General features: G+C 41.6%; 1 protein-coding gene across 3 annotated transcripts in view; it reads right to left on the bottom strand.

The window, feature by feature from the left end:
* Window positions 1–1,378: 1,378 nt before the first annotated feature.
* Window positions 1,379–18,383, bottom strand: part of PITX1 (paired like homeodomain 1) — a 44,265-nt gene continuing 27,260 nt past the window's right edge. For all 3 annotated transcript variants that reach the window (XM_070739231.1, XM_070739233.1, XM_070739232.1), the window contains 2 exons: window positions 14,591–14,796; window positions 1,379–3,384 (listed from right to left, as the gene is read on the bottom strand). In XM_070739231.1, coding sequence (XP_070595332.1) covers window positions 2,851–3,384; window positions 14,591–14,796 — 740 coding nt within the window. In that variant the 3' untranslated portion in view covers window positions 1,379–2,850. The remainder of the gene's footprint in view (window positions 3,385–14,590; window positions 14,797–18,383) is intronic.

Below are 18,383 nucleotides of genomic sequence, written 5' to 3'. Positions count from 1 at the left end.
ATAACCAAGCTCAGAAGCACCTCCCCCAAGTTCAATCCTGATCTACAATATTCTCTTCTATTGGTATTTTTTCACTAGCAATATTACACAAACATCTGGATGGGATTCTGGGAAAATCTATTAAATAGACGGAATTAAACTTAGTTGCATACAGGTTGAACTTTTTTTTGAAAATACACTAACAATATCTGACAAAAAAATTAAATCGTAATTAAAATTTAAATTGTGTCATGTGATTAAATCAAGGTTAAGGAAGCCTGACTTACTATCTAGTGCTAATACGTAAATTAGTTCTATACATCAAATCAGGGTTTGAGGGGTGTGTGTAGTGTACTTGTTATAAAGTTATACATGTTTACACAGATCCTTTTGATTTTTACTAACATGAATACTTTGTATTATCTTTGAGCTTGGCCATCTCAGTGCTCATCCAGAAGTTAAAATAATTTCTGGTTAAGAAGCCCAAGTCCCAACACTAATCCTGGAAGAATGCCACTTCTTTCAGCTTTTAATTTTTTTAATTTTAAAAAATTATTTATTTTCATTATTTTCTGCTTTTAACCAGTTAACAATCCATAGCAAGACACGTTATCTTTTCCAATTTCTTCTAAGTTTACTCATGAATGTTAGATGATAAACTTTGAAAATCTATATGTATTGTCTTCTGCTAAAAATATGGTCAAATGGCATAATCTGAGACATGCCAAAATGGACCTAGAGAGCCATTTGCCCTAGAATATCTTTGCTTCATCATTCCCTACAGTTCTTTTGGGACTTTCAAACTAGAGTCTATTGAGACTAATGCTGGATTTCCTTCTTTGAAGCTGGATCCCCCCATCCTGAGTTTGGAAGGGAAATCATTGGGGAGAGAAATCAATATTCTGACATCCAAGCTCATCATGAAAACTATGGGTTTCAACTGCAAGTAGGTGGATTCACTATGAAAGTCACTTGACATCAAGATGGGTGACATATATAATTTTAATATATAAATAATATAAAAATAAGTGACAGTGTTTTACTTGGTGAACTATCATTTTACTTGATGAATACTATCATTTTATTTCTGTTTAACTGGCCTCATTGTAATGTTTACTGTTTGAGATCTTTTTATGTCTGCATGTGTTGAAAGTATTGAATTATAACATTAAAGTAACATTGAAAAATATTATCAATTGTTTTGTGTATTTTTAAATTAGATCAATAAGGAACTTCCACCAAATGGAAGATATGCTGGGCTATCAATCCCGGTGTCTTCAACCAGCATGATTATACAGGCTGTGGATGATGGGAACTATAATCTGAACACAGCTGTGGAGTCCTATATTGAGGAAGGGCGATCTAGATAGTAATGCAGCTATAAAGGAAGACAAAAAGATTCAAGAGGTTTCTTTTATTCCCATGCTCTTAATTTTCAAAAAAAAATCACGAAAACATAACTTATAAAACAATATATATACTGCATCCTCCACAACAGCATTATTGAAACATCCAGCGTAAGGGTTACCACAGGTGGGGATACACTGGGAAAGAAGTACCTTGTGCATTTTATATTATGTTTCTTTGTCATCTACATGTAATAAGTATCAACAGGAAGAAGCAACAAGTATGTCTGCGAGAAAACTTCATATGTGTTTTGTATGCGTATTAATATTTAAAGATCATATTTATCATTTTCATATTTTTTAAAAATTTCCAACAAAAGTATTATCTACACTTAACACATAACATTTTTTTAAGATTTCTTGTTTGGGTTCCTTACTTGTACTGTATTGATTTTTCATCTAAATCCAAAGCTGGAGAAACAAAGTAATTTAACCCCCACCCCAAATTTATTATTCCCATCCACGAGGTCACTTCCTCACCTTTATTTAAGATGCAGTATTTTTCCGATGCTTTCTGTCTTTTTTTTTCTCTTTCTTTCTTAATAATTCTCTACGAGAATCTTTTCCTTTTTTTAAAATTTTAAATTAAAAAAACTCACTCCTTTAAATAAGGACGGACGATAATTGGATTATCAGGGTAAGACTCTGAAAGGGAAGGTAGTGGGGTGGAGGGTCTCTATAAAGGTCCTTTAAAAAAGAGAGACTAGACTAGAGGGATTTCGTACTGCAGGCTTGGTAGAGAACGAAGAGGTAGGAAAAGGAAACCTTTTCAGCCGCGAATTTGTACTTCTGGGGACTGTAGGATCTCTCCCCCCCTCCCCACACCTCCAGACGCTTCCAAACTTGAGAAACAAAATCCCGCCGAGAGTCAAACTGCGCTGCAGAACAGCTGCCTATTCAACGGCGAAGCGCAAATAGAAGATAGAGCGCCTCGGAGAACGGGTTCACCCCGCGGCTGCGCCGTCGGCTCAGAGGGTTCCGTCCTTCCGCTTTTCCACCGGCGAATCCTCCCGGCCCCGCCCCGCCCGAACCCAGAGCCCCGCCCCCTTTCCTCGTCGAAGGGCGCTCGGAGCTCGTCGTCGGCAATGTCGCTCTCTCGTCCCTCTGCCCCCCTCCCCCCCCCAAACACACGCGCCTCCACCGTTGCCGTATCTTCTGGTCGTATAAAGTGGACGACTGTTAGGAAAGGAAAGTCCTGTGCAAGTTCAAGTAAAACACGCATACAAAACCCGCATCATCCAGAGGAGAAAATTAAAAACAAAAACAAAACAAAAAGAACCATTGCAACTCATCCCTGTGTTTTTAGGTCCGACCGGGACCGTCCCCCCCTCTTTCCCTCACGCTCTATTTCTTCTCGTCAGCCACGGCTCGTCCGTCCGTCCGTCCGTCCTCCTCGTTCCTCCTCCGGCGCGTTTCCCTGCCCCTGAGCGCAGCCCGCGGTCCCTTTTCAGGAGGCGGAGGCCGGTCAGCTGTTGTATTGGCAGGCGTTGAGAGTGGAGCCGGGGCTCTGCAGGCTGCCGTAGCCGAAGTTCGAGTGCTGCTTGGACTTGAGCCTCAGGCTGGCCAAGCTGGAGTTGCAAGTGTCCCTGTAGACGCTGTAAGGGGAGCCCGGCGGGCCGTAGGGGCAGGCGGGAGTCGACATGGCCGTGTTGAGGGACGAGCCGCTCAGGTTGTTGAGGCCGGAGTTGGCCACGCCGGGCACGGCCGAAGGCCCCATGGAGGAAGGCATGCTCATGGAGGGCAGCGTGCTGGGCGCCGAGAACATGGACTGGGCCGACGACAGCGGGCTCATGGAGTTGAAGAAAGTGAAGCTCTTGGAGGAGAGGGGCGCCGGCGCCAGGCTCTTGGCGTGCCAGTAGTTGGATGGGTATCCCGGATAGACGTCCTCGTAGGGCTGCATCAGGCCGCTGAACTGAGGCACGTAGCCGTTCTTGCAAAGGTCCATCTGCTGGTTGCGCTCCCGCTTCCGCCACTTGGCACGACGGTTCTTGAACCAGACCTGAGGGGAAGAAGGGGCGAAGAAAAGACAAAAATAGGGGGGGGGGGGGGAGAGAGCAGAGAATTAGAAACGGCCACTGGCAGGCACTGTGCTTGCGTCCGCTCGCCACGCAGATTGATTTGATTTGATTAATTTAATTTAATTTAATTTAATTTAATTTAATTTAATTTAATTTAATTTAATTTAATTTAATTTAATTTAATTTAATTTAATTTAATTTAATTTAATTTAATTTAATTTAATTTAATTTAATTTAATTTAATTTAATTTAATTTAATTTAATTTAATTTAATTTAATTTAATTTAATTTAATTTAATTTAATTTAATTTAATTTAATTTAATTTAATTTAATGAATTTATATGCTGCCCACTCCCTGAGGACTCAGGGCTGCTGAGTCCTTAATGGGGAGGGGGGCAGCTACCTGCCTAAAATTAGCACCTGCCTGCCTAAGGTAAAGGTGAGAGGGGGTAGAGATCGCACCCACGGTCCACCCTGCTGTACACCTCCAGGTGAAGCTTAGCAAGCCTAGCAAGGATTTCTCCAAGGTGGTCCTGCCCTGGCCTATCATCCTGATATGTGTCTGTCTGTTAGACACAACCTGAGGACATCTACGGTAGGAAGTCATACTGGAACAGACACCTTGTCATCTCAGTTCTTGAGAAAGCCATTATTCAACCTGGACGGACCAGGTTATTTGGGAAGCTAGGCAAGGCTGGTCCTGGTTGGTTCTTGGAAATGAGACACACACCCAACCCCACCTGCTTGGGCTAGACTGGAAAGTTGGGAAAACATCCTAGAAGAAGGCAAAGGCAAATAATTTTGAATTATTTTTTAAATAAATAATAATTTTGGTAGGGAAACTATCCAGTAGAGTGATGTTGAGGGAGATTTCACCTTTCCCTATAGGATGCAAGATAAAAATGGTGATTTGCTGGGAAATCATCTGCTGTAGTTGGACATTTGTGTGTGTGTGTGTGTGTGTGTGTGTGTGGTTTTTCTACCCATCTGCCCCAAGCTGCAGTGTTGAAATGAATAAATGGTGACCAGGGGTGAATCTTCCTGGATAAAAACTGGGAGATCCCTTCAAGCTCAGACTCATAGACCAAAGTCATGAACTGGGAATTTCTATCTGGAACTACAGTATTTCTAGTTCAAATGGTGCTCTTTCATGACACAGGGAAGGGTTCCAAGAAAAACAGGGTTTCCATGAGCTTGAAATTTGTCTAGGCCTTGTGGCAAGAAACTCAGAGCAATCCCCCAATTGCTCTGTCTCTGGTATCCATCTTCTGCCGCATACCTCCCAGAGACCAATAAGATCGCACAGGGTTGGACTTCTCCGGGTCCAATTGACTAAGCAATGCAGGTTGGCAGGCCCGTGGGGGAAGGGCTTCTCTTTGGCTGCCCTGGCTCTATGGAACCAACTCCCCCTCCCCTACTGCTCCCACTCTACTGGCCTTCCGAAAGGCTGCAAAGACCTGACTTTGCACGCAGGCCGGGGGGGGGGGGGGCATGAACTTTATATCTGTCTTGGTCAAATTGTATTGAATGGTATGCATGTGTTGACTGGATTGTTTGAGTCGTGGGTTTTTTAACCAGAGTTATCATTTTAATATACAGTATTTGTCTTCTTTTTTATTGTAATTATGATTTCATATTGTTGTAAACTGCCCTGAGTCCTTCGGGAGTGGGCAGCATAGAAGTCAAATAAAATAAAATAAAATAAATAAAATAATTTAATAATATAATTGATTAAAGATTCCAAACAGAACTGGGATCCCCATCATGGCATTACGGCCTCCAAAGAGCCCACACAGCTGATGGCAGGGCCATATTTCCTTTTTAGTTTTAATTACTGTTACTTTAATCTAAAGAAACAGAAGAAGAGGATGGCTAGCTTCAAGGTGGTAGAGTTATAGAGTAGCAAGAGCCAAAAGACCAGGTTGGCAATAGATCAATGCAGGAAAATCTATGTGGCCACTAAAAATCAATAATCACAATACAGCTGACATTTTGCAAAGGAAATTGTCCAACCCCAGTATGCCTTAATTTTTAAGAATGCTTCTCCTATCTGTATACAAAATAAAAATGTTGAGCAGCTGCAGCTTATTTGGAAATGCTGCTCAAGAAAAAGACAATCTTTTGTAGGAGGTTTTGGGGAAGAGTAAACAAAGACACGCTATTCTTTGCCCCAGCTCTGAAGTTTCCAAGGCTGACCAATAGACCAGAGGCTAGCAACCCCCCCCCTCCATCTACAGATTGATCAGCATGATTCAGAACTGTCACAGTTGGCTAGTTAAGAAATCCCCTGCTGGATCTTTTCTCAAACTTAATATTGTACAATAATTTGGAAGGGAAGAGAACCTAAGGGAAAAGTTGTTCAACTTTACTTTTCTTCCTGAAAGAAGAGGTGCCAAACTAAATTGCACATCTGTTGAATAGCTATTCTTTCTCATTGACCATACACACTTAGTTGGCTCTGCTAATCTAAGGCAATGTAGCTATTCTAAAGCCATTCTGGGCATCTTTGTTCTCATGAATTAAATTAAGCCCTGGGACTGAAAATTCATTCAGCCACTTGAGATTTAAGTTAAATTGTGTGTAAAGCTTACTTGGTAACTTCTATTGATATGCTATATAACCGTAGGTTTTTTTATCCATAGAGATAGGTACTTAGGTGGACTGCTGTAAACATGAGGGATATGTTTGTTACATTGGTTTTGTATTGTGTGCACCATTCTTTGCCTGCCTATATTACTACTCTGTCTTCAGCCAACTTACCCTCTAATGCCTTCTCCTAAAATGTCCTGTAGCGACAAGGAATGGTTGAGAAGTTTTCTCAACATCCTGATCAATTTATTTATTACTGGATATCTTAAACACCAGATTTTACTCTTTTGGGAACAGAAAGTTCTGTTTGTTTGTTTGTTTATTTCCTGCCTTTATTATGTTTACAAATAACTCAAGCTCCAAACATATCCAAAATATACTCTTTTTATTTCTCCAACAACAACAAACCTAGGAGGTCTGTTAGGCTGCGAGAGCTGTAAGCAAAATTCTGCTTGCAAAGATCACAGCTATCTAAGTATAATAAAAAGGCATTAATTTATTCATAATCAGAACATTAAACAGGCATATTAATTAATTTCAATCTGCTTTTGCGGAGTCAATAGGAAAAAGGTACAGATCTTCCTACGTTTTAGCCTCATCCTAAGCAACATTCTAGAACTTCTTTATCGTAAGCTATGAGAAATCTGCACTTTTGCTCTAGTATCAAAGGGTGCAAATCATTCTAATTGCCTATTTGGGGTATTTGCTACTATCACAGCTTATACATATCTGGTCCTGTGTGATTCAAAACGAAAGGATATACTGTATTTTAATGTTGATATTAATAAGAATTAATATTATTAAGATGGTAGTCTTTAAACTAGAGATAAGATTGGTGGCCTCCAAATGTTCTAGTCTTCAATGTGTCAATCCTAGCCACCATGAAAACCAGCTTGCCATGAAAGAGATTCTCACCATTAAAAAGTCCCTGTTATTAAACAAGCTGTCCTGGAAAAAAATATCTCACCCATGTTTTCAATAGTTGCTCTTTATCTCCAAAGCAGATAAAGATTGCCCCAGATAGCATTTAGTTAGATGGATAGGTGACATTTCCCTCTGGAGATGGCCTTTTCATTTTTAGATTGGGGCCTTGAGAAATCCCTGCTTACAGATTTCTGCCTTGACTTGGCATCTCCTTTATTTCTTGTTCAAAATCTCTGGATTTCATTTACTTGTTTCCCTCCCATTAACCACTTTCTGGCCAAACCTCTTGCCTCAACTGCTGTAGTTCTTAGACTGATCCTGGTGGCTTTATCCAACTTAAAAACAAAGGAACAAAAATTCCTTTTTCTGGAAATTAGAAATGGATGGAAGAAATATCCCAAAGATAGACACAGTCAGCCAGTCCTGGGCATCTTTTGCCTTTCACCAAAAATGGCATCTGCCTTTAAACTGAATGTCCAATATTTACAGTTCTTTTGCTAGAAAAGGGAATCAGTTTAGATGCCCTGAGGATGTCTAACACAGGAGAGACGCTGATGCAATCTTTGGGGAAAAAAGCTTTTAGGAAAGGCTTTCAATTTGTTTTCATGAAAAATCCAGGAATTCAAAAGCACCAGAAAAGTATTTCATTCATAACTTGAGGCAGAATGCAGTTGCAATTGTGCTGGTTCCACTTCTTCTAAGAGCAGCAGTCCCTAGCCACCATGATTCCTGGGAGAAATACAGTATATCCAGTGGAACTGCCTGCATTACTGGTAGATTAGGATTTCTATAGGAGTTGGCTGCCAACTAAGGCAAGCAGGTGCAAAAGACTATCTTAGTTAAGAGCAAAAACCAGCCAAACTGGGAATCTAACTGCTTTGTGGTAACACTTTTTTCCTAAAGGCACTCTCAAAAATAAATCAGTGGCCCAGTAATTTTGCAGGAACTATAATGCAACTCTCCTTCCTCCTCCTATTGAATCATGTCTGGTTCTCAGAAGCTCCCTAGACAAGTTCCTGCAGTTTCCTTGGAAAAGTATTTCAGATGTACAGTAGTTTGTACCTGCCTCCTCCCTAAGGCTGAGAAAAAGTGACTGGCCCGAAGTGACCCAGTTGGCTTTCTGTCTAAGGCAGAACTAGAATTCATAGCCACCCAGTCTCTGGTCTGATGTCTTAACGGCAACACCAAATTGGCTCTCAAAAACAAAGCAAAGGTTAGTTAATTGGCTATGTAATTCCTAAGGTCAGACTACACTCATAGGATTGTGGATATCTATTCATGTTCCCTGTTTTAGAAAGTTCTTTGCAGATCAAACACACTTGCTAGTTTGGGGAAAGGTTTAACCAAATGAATGCAAAAAATGCAAGTTTCAACAAGAAAGAGCAAGAGGAGGAGCTGGCAAGGAAGAATTAGCTGAAACTCCTAAACCTACAAGAAAAAAGAGAGCTGAAAACAGCTTTGAAATTCACTTCTCAGAAAGTACTTCCAAAGAGGGATTTCCCCAAAAATGAGGCTAAGTATTTTAATGCTGCCTCTAGATATTTTCAAAGTCCCCTTAGCATCTTTGGCCAAATAAAATTGCAGAAATATACTACTACATAAGAGTTTGAGCTAAGATGTGGAAGGAAATAGTGTAATCTATTGATTCCCCCCTACTTTATAAACAGTGGGGGGCAGAGGCTGAAGGAGGGAATGTAGACTATTGGATTGAACCTCTTGGTGGAGGAAATCTAAATTAAAGCATCTCAACCAGATGGCTGCCTACCCTCTGCTTGAAGATATCTAACATCTTATTTTAATTTGGAAGCAATCCTTCCCTACTGGAGCCAAGTCCAGCCTCCACATTAAAATGCTTAAGGTCAATAACTTTGTATGAAGTGCTCCTTCCTTACAGGGCAAACTCATTAAGCATCCTGGCACTTCAGTGAAAAAACAAAATACACACAGCAGGATTTTAACTCTGTAGCAATTAATTAGATCATATGTAGAATAATTTGGGGATGGACATAATGGGCCAAATGGCATCAATTGCACTTTACTATACAAACTTTGGCTGAATTGTGCCAAAATTAACAACAAAAAATGTGCATTGCTGCAATCTTTGGGGAAGTATACCTCTATAGATGTAATCCAAATGGGAATTTCTCATTGATGTTGAGAGCAAATGTGATTAGAAGTGTTTTTAGTTTTAACTTTTAATGTAAAATGCCACCTTTTTTTCAGCATACTAAGTCTTCTATCTTTTATCAGAAAAGCACTTTGCCAGGCAATTTTTAGAATGCTTCCTTAAGGGGCAGCCCTAAGGCTATGTTTGTTAAGAGAGAAATGCCCCCCCCCCAAGCTCATCAGAATAAGTATAGTTCAGGCTTTGAAATGATCCGATAGTTTACAATTTTTTCTTTAAGGCAGCATAACTAATCAGCTGAAATGTAATGCTAAACTTAGCATTTCAGATTTTTCTGCTGACTTTTAGGTACAGAAACAGTGCAGAAAGAAAATGCATAGAATAGAGGGATGGAAGGTATGCTTTGATAGGACATCTGCCCTCAAAGTTTCAGGCAAGTCCTGGGCAGACCCCAAGTTCCATCCAATTTCCTCTCAGTAAGCAGCTGCAGGATTGAAAGCCAAGGCTGCTGTCTTTTTCTGGAGGAGAAAAACTTTATGGAACTTGGTGGATCTTGAAAGAGGCAGGAATAGGTTAATTACAGATGGTAATAATGAAAAACCTCTTGATTTCTCTACAGCCTGATGTCTAAAGCCACTTTATCTGTTTTTCTGCTAGCATTTGGAGGTTGGTTAGTTTTCTGTAGATCCCATTTGGGGGTGAAATATGAGGCTCATATTCAATTTGAAATGGAGGTCAACAACAATTTTTGTGGATTTAATAAAGCTCTGATTTCCTTTCAAGTGTAATAAGAAGATCTAAGGTGAATGTGTGTGTGTGTAAAAGCTAACACCAGGATGTTATTTTGGACAACACTTCAGTAGATCTTCTCCCCTGTGGATCCCCAATAAATTATAGGGAATCCCCAATGACTTTTCATCTCTAGAACACCTTTATGGTGACCCCCATTTTAGAACCTATTAAATCAAGAACTACTGCATTCATCAACTCAACAGGAATTGAGTACACCCACACCTTCAGAAGCTGTAGGATTCATTTGCCCACCTGAAAGCATAAAGCAAACTATGAAGTTGAGGGAGGGAAACCCAAAACCAATAAACCAAGAATCCAGCATACAAAACAAGCAAAGAGAATGACTAAGAAAATGTCAATCCTGTTTGTCTAGCGGGTTATTTCTGACACTGGATTCCTTGAAACAAACTCAAGCAATTCCTGCCGTAGAAGGCAGGAAATCCCTGACAATCAGCTCAAGCAACCATGTCTATCTAGAAAAATGTAGCTGATTTTGGAATCTCGAATAATCCCATCCTCTGATAAATTTAATCTTTCCCTTGTCCATGATCTGGAGGGTCTATTGATTTTAACAAAACCTATTACATATTGTTCATATGCAAGTAGAGATCACTCCGCTGCATCATAGCAGTCTATCTTTGTTTAAACTCAGCTTGGCATGAATGGGGGGGGGGGGCGCACAAAAATTCATATATAATAACTGGCTATTAGTATTAAAATGATCAGTGTATCCTTGTTAAAAAATCTCTAAATATACAGTAATTCCAAATACCTGTCTCTATTCTTCCCCACTAATAGTATTTCATTTAATTACTCTTTCTTGGTTATTTTTAAACAATTGGTTCAGTTCTTACACTTGTACAGTTAGATAGATTAATACAGCTCTCTGAATACAGTACACCTAAACCCTTCTGATTCACTAAGGTTTACTTCCATTATTGGGCACAAATCTGTCCAAATTCTGGGTTTTATGTCCATCTCAGACACAGTAAACTGTGGTTTGTTTAATCATGGTTTATTGTATTATTTTGCACAACGGCAATACACAAATCAGGATGATTAGATGCACTCAAAACGCTACATTTAGCTGAGCATGTTGCAAAAACCTGTGTATACATGTATGACCAGCTTTTCTGTGATTGTAATAGTATTTGACTTCTCTCTTTCTATATATGCTGTTAAAGGCACACTGATTGTTACTGTGTCTACTCTGCAGTGTAAGTCTCATTAAACATGGGATTATTACTCAGTGTCACTATAAATAAGATCCCCCCCTCATTCCAGAACTAGGTACAATTCTTTTGAAATTAAGCCCTGCTGACCTCACAGAACATCTGCAGGATTGACAGGCTGGATACCTGGTGTGTGTGTGTGTGTGACTCTGCCTGTCCAATCAATCCCAATATTTCCATTTGCAATAACTACACTATTGGCCTTGTCTGGGGCTGGAAGCTTAAAGCCAACACCTGCTATTATAATTCCATAGAGGGGTCAACTCATGAGTCATGATGGGGATTTTGGTTTTTTTTTCCAGTTCTTGCTGATAGTTTTCATGTACCCTGGCCATTTACCTCCTGCTCACACATAGCTCTTCCTTAACTTTTTCTTATTCCTGTTTCTTGTGAAATTTCCCATTTGTAGCCAGAACCAATACAAAACTATTGAAGACTATAGAAATTGGGAGAGAAACACATTAGCCTTTCTGAAGCTTCCTTGTCCGTTTTCAGAAGTAGGAAGTGGGACCAAAACAGTTTCCTCCTTCACCTGGCTTTGGGGGGGGGGGCAATCTGGTGTTTTACACATTTCCCCCTCCTGTGAAAAAGAGTGCACTCATAAAAGCCATCCAGCTGGAGGCTTGATTCCTCTTTCCTTCCACCCCAAGACTAAGACCAACAAGAATTGCTGTTGTTATTAAATGACTGCATTTATAATCAGCCCAGAGGAAATCATAAATCTTGGGCAACCTTTGTCTATTTTGGGCAAATCCTGCTTTTCACAGGCCACCAAATAAATAAATGAATAAATAAGCAAAAAGGCTTGTGACTCTGTTAGCAAGGCCATTCCTTCAAAATAGAGGGAAGGCTGGAGAGATTGAAGAGAATAGAATGGAAGGGACCTTGGAGGTCTTCCAGTCCAACTCCCTGCCTAGGCAGGAAACCCTACACTACTTCAGACAGAAGGTTATCCAACATCATCTTCAAAACTTCCAGTGTTGGAGCATTCACAACTTCTGGAAGTAAGCCGTTCCTCTGATCAATTGTTCTAATTGTCAGGAATGTTTTCCTTAGTTCTAAATTATTTCTCTCCTTGATTAATTTCCACCCACTGCTTATTGTTCTATCCTCAGGTGCTTTGGAGAATAGATTGACTCCCTCTTCTTCGTAGCAGCCCCTGAGATATTGGAACACTGCTGTCAAGGCTCACCTAGTCCTTTTCATTAAACTAGACATACCCAGTTCCTGCAACCATTCTTCATATCTTTTAACCTCCAGTCCCCTAATCATCTTTGTTGCTCTTCTCTGCACTCTTTCTAGAGTCTAAACATCCTTTTTACATCGTGGTGACCAAAACTGAAGAGTACATTTCAAGCCATTTGAAAAAAGCATCTTTTCCCACCAGGAATTGCGATTTAATATTGTCGTTCAAGATCCGTTTATCCTATAGTTTTAGTTCTGCGGAAGATCCTTCAAAGGTTCTTCAAAGACATGGTAACACTTCACCCAGGACTGCGTGCGATTCCTGGGAATGGCGCAGCTGAAATTTAGGAGCGCGTGTTGGGCGTCCCTTCCTTTGACGGATTTTGGATGAACATCCAGGGGGTTTAATGAACATCCAGAGGGTTGCACCCAACAAAGAATAAAGGATCCAACAACTAATCAAGAAATAATCCTATTTAGAAGGGACGCCCAGAAAAATCAAGAAGATTTAACTGTACGGATAGAACAGATTGATTTACTGCTTTCAGCGGCTCGCCTCTAAGCAGAGTTCAAACCTGGATTCGGTGTGTGCTTTTTAAAGTAGCTCCCAGCTTTGCAGCCTTTTCTGTATACATCTATGCACTGGAAAACAATGGGAAGGCACCAGTAATCCTTGAGTTTACTTCAAAGAAAATGGCTTCAGACAAGAGTCACACTTGGGAAACCCTAATTCGTACGCAAACCTCCATGACATAATATTCCTCGAATAAAATACGGGCGGAGACGCCGGAATTTAGGCAGCAATTCAATATGCTCTTGCTTGAGCCCTAATCTAGGCCTGATAATATTGGAACCCCTGTGCATGTTGCCTAGTGGAGGAGGGGGAAACCCTCATTCGACCTAAGGGGGTTTAACCCCTGACTTTTTGCTCATATAATTGTTGGCTTTGTTTTTCCCTTGGGCTTTTGCAGAACTGAGAATTTAGCAATAGGAGTAGCATTTAGACTTATATACCGCTTCATAGTACTTTACAGCCCTCTCTAAGTGATTTACAGAGAGTAAGCACATTGCCCCCAACAATGGGTCCTCGTTTTAACAACCTTGGAAGGATGGAAGCTGAGTTAACCTTGAGTCTACTGAGATTCGATCTGCCAAACTGCTGGCAGCCGGCGATCAGCAGAGGTAGCTTGCAGTACTGCACTCTAACCACTGCACCACCGAGGCTCTAATTTGAAAGCAAAGCGGTGTATGCAAAGTGATCGAGAAGGTACACAGCCTATGCTTTCCCTGATCGGGCCTCCATTAAGTCTGGCGTCCCTTCGGCCCTGTTTTAAACACAGCGCAGCGGTTCTTCGCCCCGTTGCTGCATCGGAGAGGGGCTGCAAAAACGGCTCGTCTTTGCAAAAATCGATTCCGCGGGCCGCCTCCGCGCTCGCCTCACTCCCTCCCTCCCGCGCGGGGAATCTTCGCCCTTCGCGCGTCCGAACGTGCTTGCGGACGGAGGGAAACGCCTGCGAGTAAAGCTTTGGAACTCTTTGGCTCCCAACCAAATTTCCCTCCTGGCTTTCCTGGTTCCGAGACACAGCTTAATTCAGGGGTTGTCCAGTGGAACGGGATGGGCTCACTTGCAAGGGAGGTCCTTTCAAGCCGAGAAAGGCTGAGGACTGCGAGACTTTAAACCCGAAGTCTTCAAACTTGGCAACTTTAAGACTTGTGGACTTCAGCTCCCAGAATTCTCCGGTCAGCATAGCAGAGTAGTGGAAATAATGATATCAAACAACCCTACAAATGCAAGGCCATGGAAAAATTTGGAATCGAGATACTTGTCAGACGGACTTCATCTTCTGAGATCATCTGGGACAGAGGTCTTCAAACTTGGCAAATCTTGGCAATTTTAAGAGTTGTGGACTTCAACTCCCAGAATTCACAAGCTGATGCTGGCTAAGAATTCTGAGAGCTGAAATCCACAAGTTTTAAAGTTGTCAAGTTGGAAGACCTTCTAAACTTTCTTTGGAGAGGGGCGGCATACAAATCCAAATAATAAATAAATAAATAAATAAATAAATAAATAAATAAATAAATAAATAAATAAATAAATAAATAAATAAATAAACAAACAAACAAACAAACAAACAAACAAACTCTAAGGCAGAAGTCTTCAAACTTGGCTACGCTGGCTGGAGAATTCTGGGAGCTGAAGTCCACAAGGCTTCACAAGACCAAGTTTGGGGACCCCTGCTCTAAGGCGTGACCTTTACGCGGTCTGCAGACAGCGGGGGCTAGAGGGAGGGGGGAGAGAGGAAGGAAAGTTTCGGAGAGACGGCCGCAGAGTGGCTCACCCGGACTCGGGGCTCCGTGAGGTTGGTCCACACCGCGATCTCCTCCCTCATGCTCATGTCCGGGTAGCGGTTCCTCTGGAAAGTGGCCTCCAGTTCCTGCAGTTGCTGGCTAGTAAAGTGAGTCCTTTGGCGCCTCTGCTTCTTCTTCTTCGCCGGGTCGTCCGCGCTCCCTTCCTCGCTTTTCTGCGCGCCGCTTGGCTCCTTTTCTAGAAAGAAAGAAAGAGGGCCGAGGAGATCGAGAGCGCAATAAGGACCGTGGGGTGCGATTAATAGTATTAGTGCAAAGAGAAAAAAAATCGAAGGACTTCAGCCAGGCCTTTTAAACCCAAGACAGCACGAGCAACCATTCCCACCCCTTGCAAACAAGCTGGTAAGTGTGTAACACAAATCCCGTAAATGTAGACGCCGTTTTCGCAGCAGCGAGAAGATTTGGATTGGAACCAGCTCCTCTGTTTCAAAAAGTTTGGAGAAACGAAGAGTTTGTCATTTCAGAAACAAGGGCCAGAGATGACTTGTGCCGTTCTGCATAGAAGACTCAGAAAGCCAGAAAATTAAGCTATGAAATACAGGGGAGGGGGGCGGATACTTTTTTTTTTTTTTAAATATGCTTTTAATGTGCAATAGAAAAATCCGGACGACAATAAAAAGTTTCTTTTACAAATCAGAACTTCTCAAAAAGTAAGAAATTCATGCTCATTTGGATTGTCTTGGGCATTTTTCTATTATCCTGAGGACTTAAACTTACAAAGGACTGAGGACTTAAATTTAAAAAACTTACACAATATATGCTTCTCCCAGGGCTCCCCCCCCCTTAGACTGAAGGAGTGGTAGGGAGGAGTAGTTCCATACCTTGGGAATTTGGAATTTCTTCAGGATGAGTTTTCAAGGAACCCTTTTAAATATTTAATAAAAATGACATAAGATTAAGAAAACCTCTTGAAAATTTGGATTTATCCCTATTCAAAAAAATTTAAAAAATGTGTTTGTATGCAAAGTTCTCCAGATTAAAAATTCTCCACATTAAAATGTGTTTGTACAGTAGCGGCTGAGGTTTGTACAAGTTGGAAATGACATGTCAATTGGTTTGGTCCTAATCATTCAGATAAATGGGAAAGGGAAGAAATCGGGACTCACTCAAGCCCCAAGTTTCATAGGTTTCATTGCAAGAAATGTGAGGGCGCTCGATTTTTTAAAAAACGTAGCTCGATTTTTTAAAATACGTGGCGGTTTCCAGATACAAACAATTCACATTAGTTCCCTGGCATCTACCCACGGGTTAAATTGACTGAAGATTTCTCCTACTATGTTTTATAGCTAAGAATGTGGATGCAATTTATTATTTGTGGAAGTGAAGTGAACGTTTAGATAGCATAAGGGTATTCTCCTGAGATATTCTTCTGACAGTCAGCTTGACATAGACTGGAAACCAGGAAATTGTCCGTTCTAGTCTTGTTTTGGTCACGAAGCCAGCTGGGTGACCTTGGGTCAGTTAATCCTTCTCAGTCCTAGGAAGGAGGCCATGGAAAACCACTTTCCAGAACTTGCCAAGAAACTGCAGGGGACCTGCCCAGCCAGTTATGAACACAAAAATTATATTATCTAAGGCCCAGAATCCATTCCTACTGAAGAAAGTGTAGCTGAGTTCAGGGGAAGCCACCACTTTTGAAAACATTTGATATTCAACTGAACATTCAACTCCTAATGCCTCTTAATGCTACCGTAATACTTTTATAACTAAATTGAATTAAAATTGGCCAATTTGTAGCCTATAAGTAATCCAAATAAGCCTAATGGGATGTGGAAATGCTTCTCGAGTTGATGAAGGCAGAATCTTTTCAGCCCAAGAACTTAAACTGCTTGTGCAACAGTTCACCGAAGTACCGGTAGTTCAGGCTGCAGTGTGGTGGAGAGATGGAAGCAACACTCGTTCATCTTCACGTGATTCTAGATATGCAATCCATTTCTAAACTGATATTATGTAAGTATTTCAAAAGAGCACCTGAAACTTGATGTGGGTCCTTTTTGCGCTTTGAATCTGCTGCAATTAAAACTACATAGAAGATTCTGTGGCAGGATCTGCAAATTGACCTGGCTAATAATCCACGTTGTTTGCTTTCTTTAATAGCCTGCTTAAAATAAAATGCAGGACTCAGATTAAAGTGTGTAGTAAAGGAATGGTGGGTCTCCACCATGTACTTCTGGACAGTGAGAGGGATTTTTAAAACGATTATTCTTCCTCCTTCTACAGACATTTAATAAAGTCGCTTTATTACCATATGCATCTACTGTATTTATATGCTTAAACCGACCTACACCCTCCCGTATTAATATTTATACATCCTTTCTATATTGAAAAGTCAAACTACAGACATGAATCCATCCAAAAGTAAGCCGTTTATGTTCCCCTGATTTCAGCGGATTATCAAAGCGCTTTGCCTTTCTTATTGAAAAGAGCGTGGAGCTCAATGGCTTAATTTCGGCAAGATCAGATGCCACATAAAAATGCAGGAAATTATTTATGCCTCTTGAAAGAAAGAAAAATGGACAAGGAGCACGTGCAGGCACCGGCAAGCTTACATTCACATTGATCCTTGTACAACAAGCTGCTGCTTTGGGGTGGGGTGTGGGAAACACCCCATCCCATAAAGGTATTAGGCAAGTTCATGGTACGAATTGACTTGGGAGGCTGTTCTCAACACTGGAAACCTAAATACATGCGCTCACCTAAACCTCTCTTCCTTTTGAAGGCCTGGGTTTGCTATTCTTCGCTGAAGAACTCTGATCAGAGAGGTGTATCCGGCCCGGGTGCCAGCCCTCAAAGGACAAGTAGTTCAGGAGAAGCAAGGCTTTCTTTCAAAAATCTCAGAGAGGCGGCTCACTCTTGGCAGGGAAGCTTGTTCACAAAGCCACAAGGCCTTGGTGCTGCCTATAGAAACGCTAGTCCTCTTCGAAGTTTTTCCTCCCTATCCACCAGGGCCTGACCTACTAGGCCTGTGTACAAGCCTTAACTTCTTCCTAGCACGGAAAAGAGGGCTCCGTTTAGTGGTTTTTCCTAAGGACCTCTGAGAAAGTGTGGGGGAGACTGAGGGCAAGGCCTTGCGCCCCCATCAGTCCTCAAGGGCGGGGTGAATGAGGTCTCCCCCTCCACCCCTTCTCCTGCAAAAAGCTGCCTTCTTCAGCGGGCCTCCACACAGCTCCAAAACGACCACTTCTCGATTCGCTTGATGGGCTTTTTGCACTCTTTTCTACCGGCAAGAAGTGAAAACTAAGTGAGCCTAAGCAGGGAAGGTAGCTGCTTGCTCCAAGCCCTTTCGCCCTTAGGAACCAAGCTTGGCAACAGCCATCCGGGCCTCAAACTTACACAATCACAAGAACCCTCAGCTATGGTGCTCCTGCCATTTACAAACCACTCTCGGAACAGCTGGTTTTTTTTTTAAAATGGGAACGTGACTTGGCGAGAAGGCACTTGCGTTTTCGCTGGTCCGCTTCCACCAGCGTTCCCTCGTTGACCTGTGGGCTTGTTGTGAAGCCTACAATTTACTTCAGAGGAAATCTAAGAGGCAAAGGTGTCGTTTTTTAAAGCAATTAGACTTGCCCTGTGTTCAAATTCGCAGGCTCCTGTTTCATCTGACCCTATTCTATTAAATTTGTAATGGTGGCTCTCTATTTTTCCCACTTGGCCTCACTGTGTAACTTGGAACCAAGTCTCTTCACCCTCTTGCTTGGGGAAATTGTTTCTCCAACCGATGCAAGCAAATGAGTAAACATTTCGAGGGACTGGTCCCGGGGTAGC

The sequence above is a fragment of the Erythrolamprus reginae genome, chromosome 2 (genome assembly GCF_031021105.1).
Source record: "Erythrolamprus reginae isolate rEryReg1 chromosome 2, rEryReg1.hap1, whole genome shotgun sequence".
NCBI lineage: Eukaryota > Metazoa > Chordata > Lepidosauria > Squamata > Dipsadidae > Erythrolamprus > Erythrolamprus reginae.
Note: the sequence above shows the minus strand (reverse complement) of the source record. Positions and strands in the feature narration are given on the sequence as shown.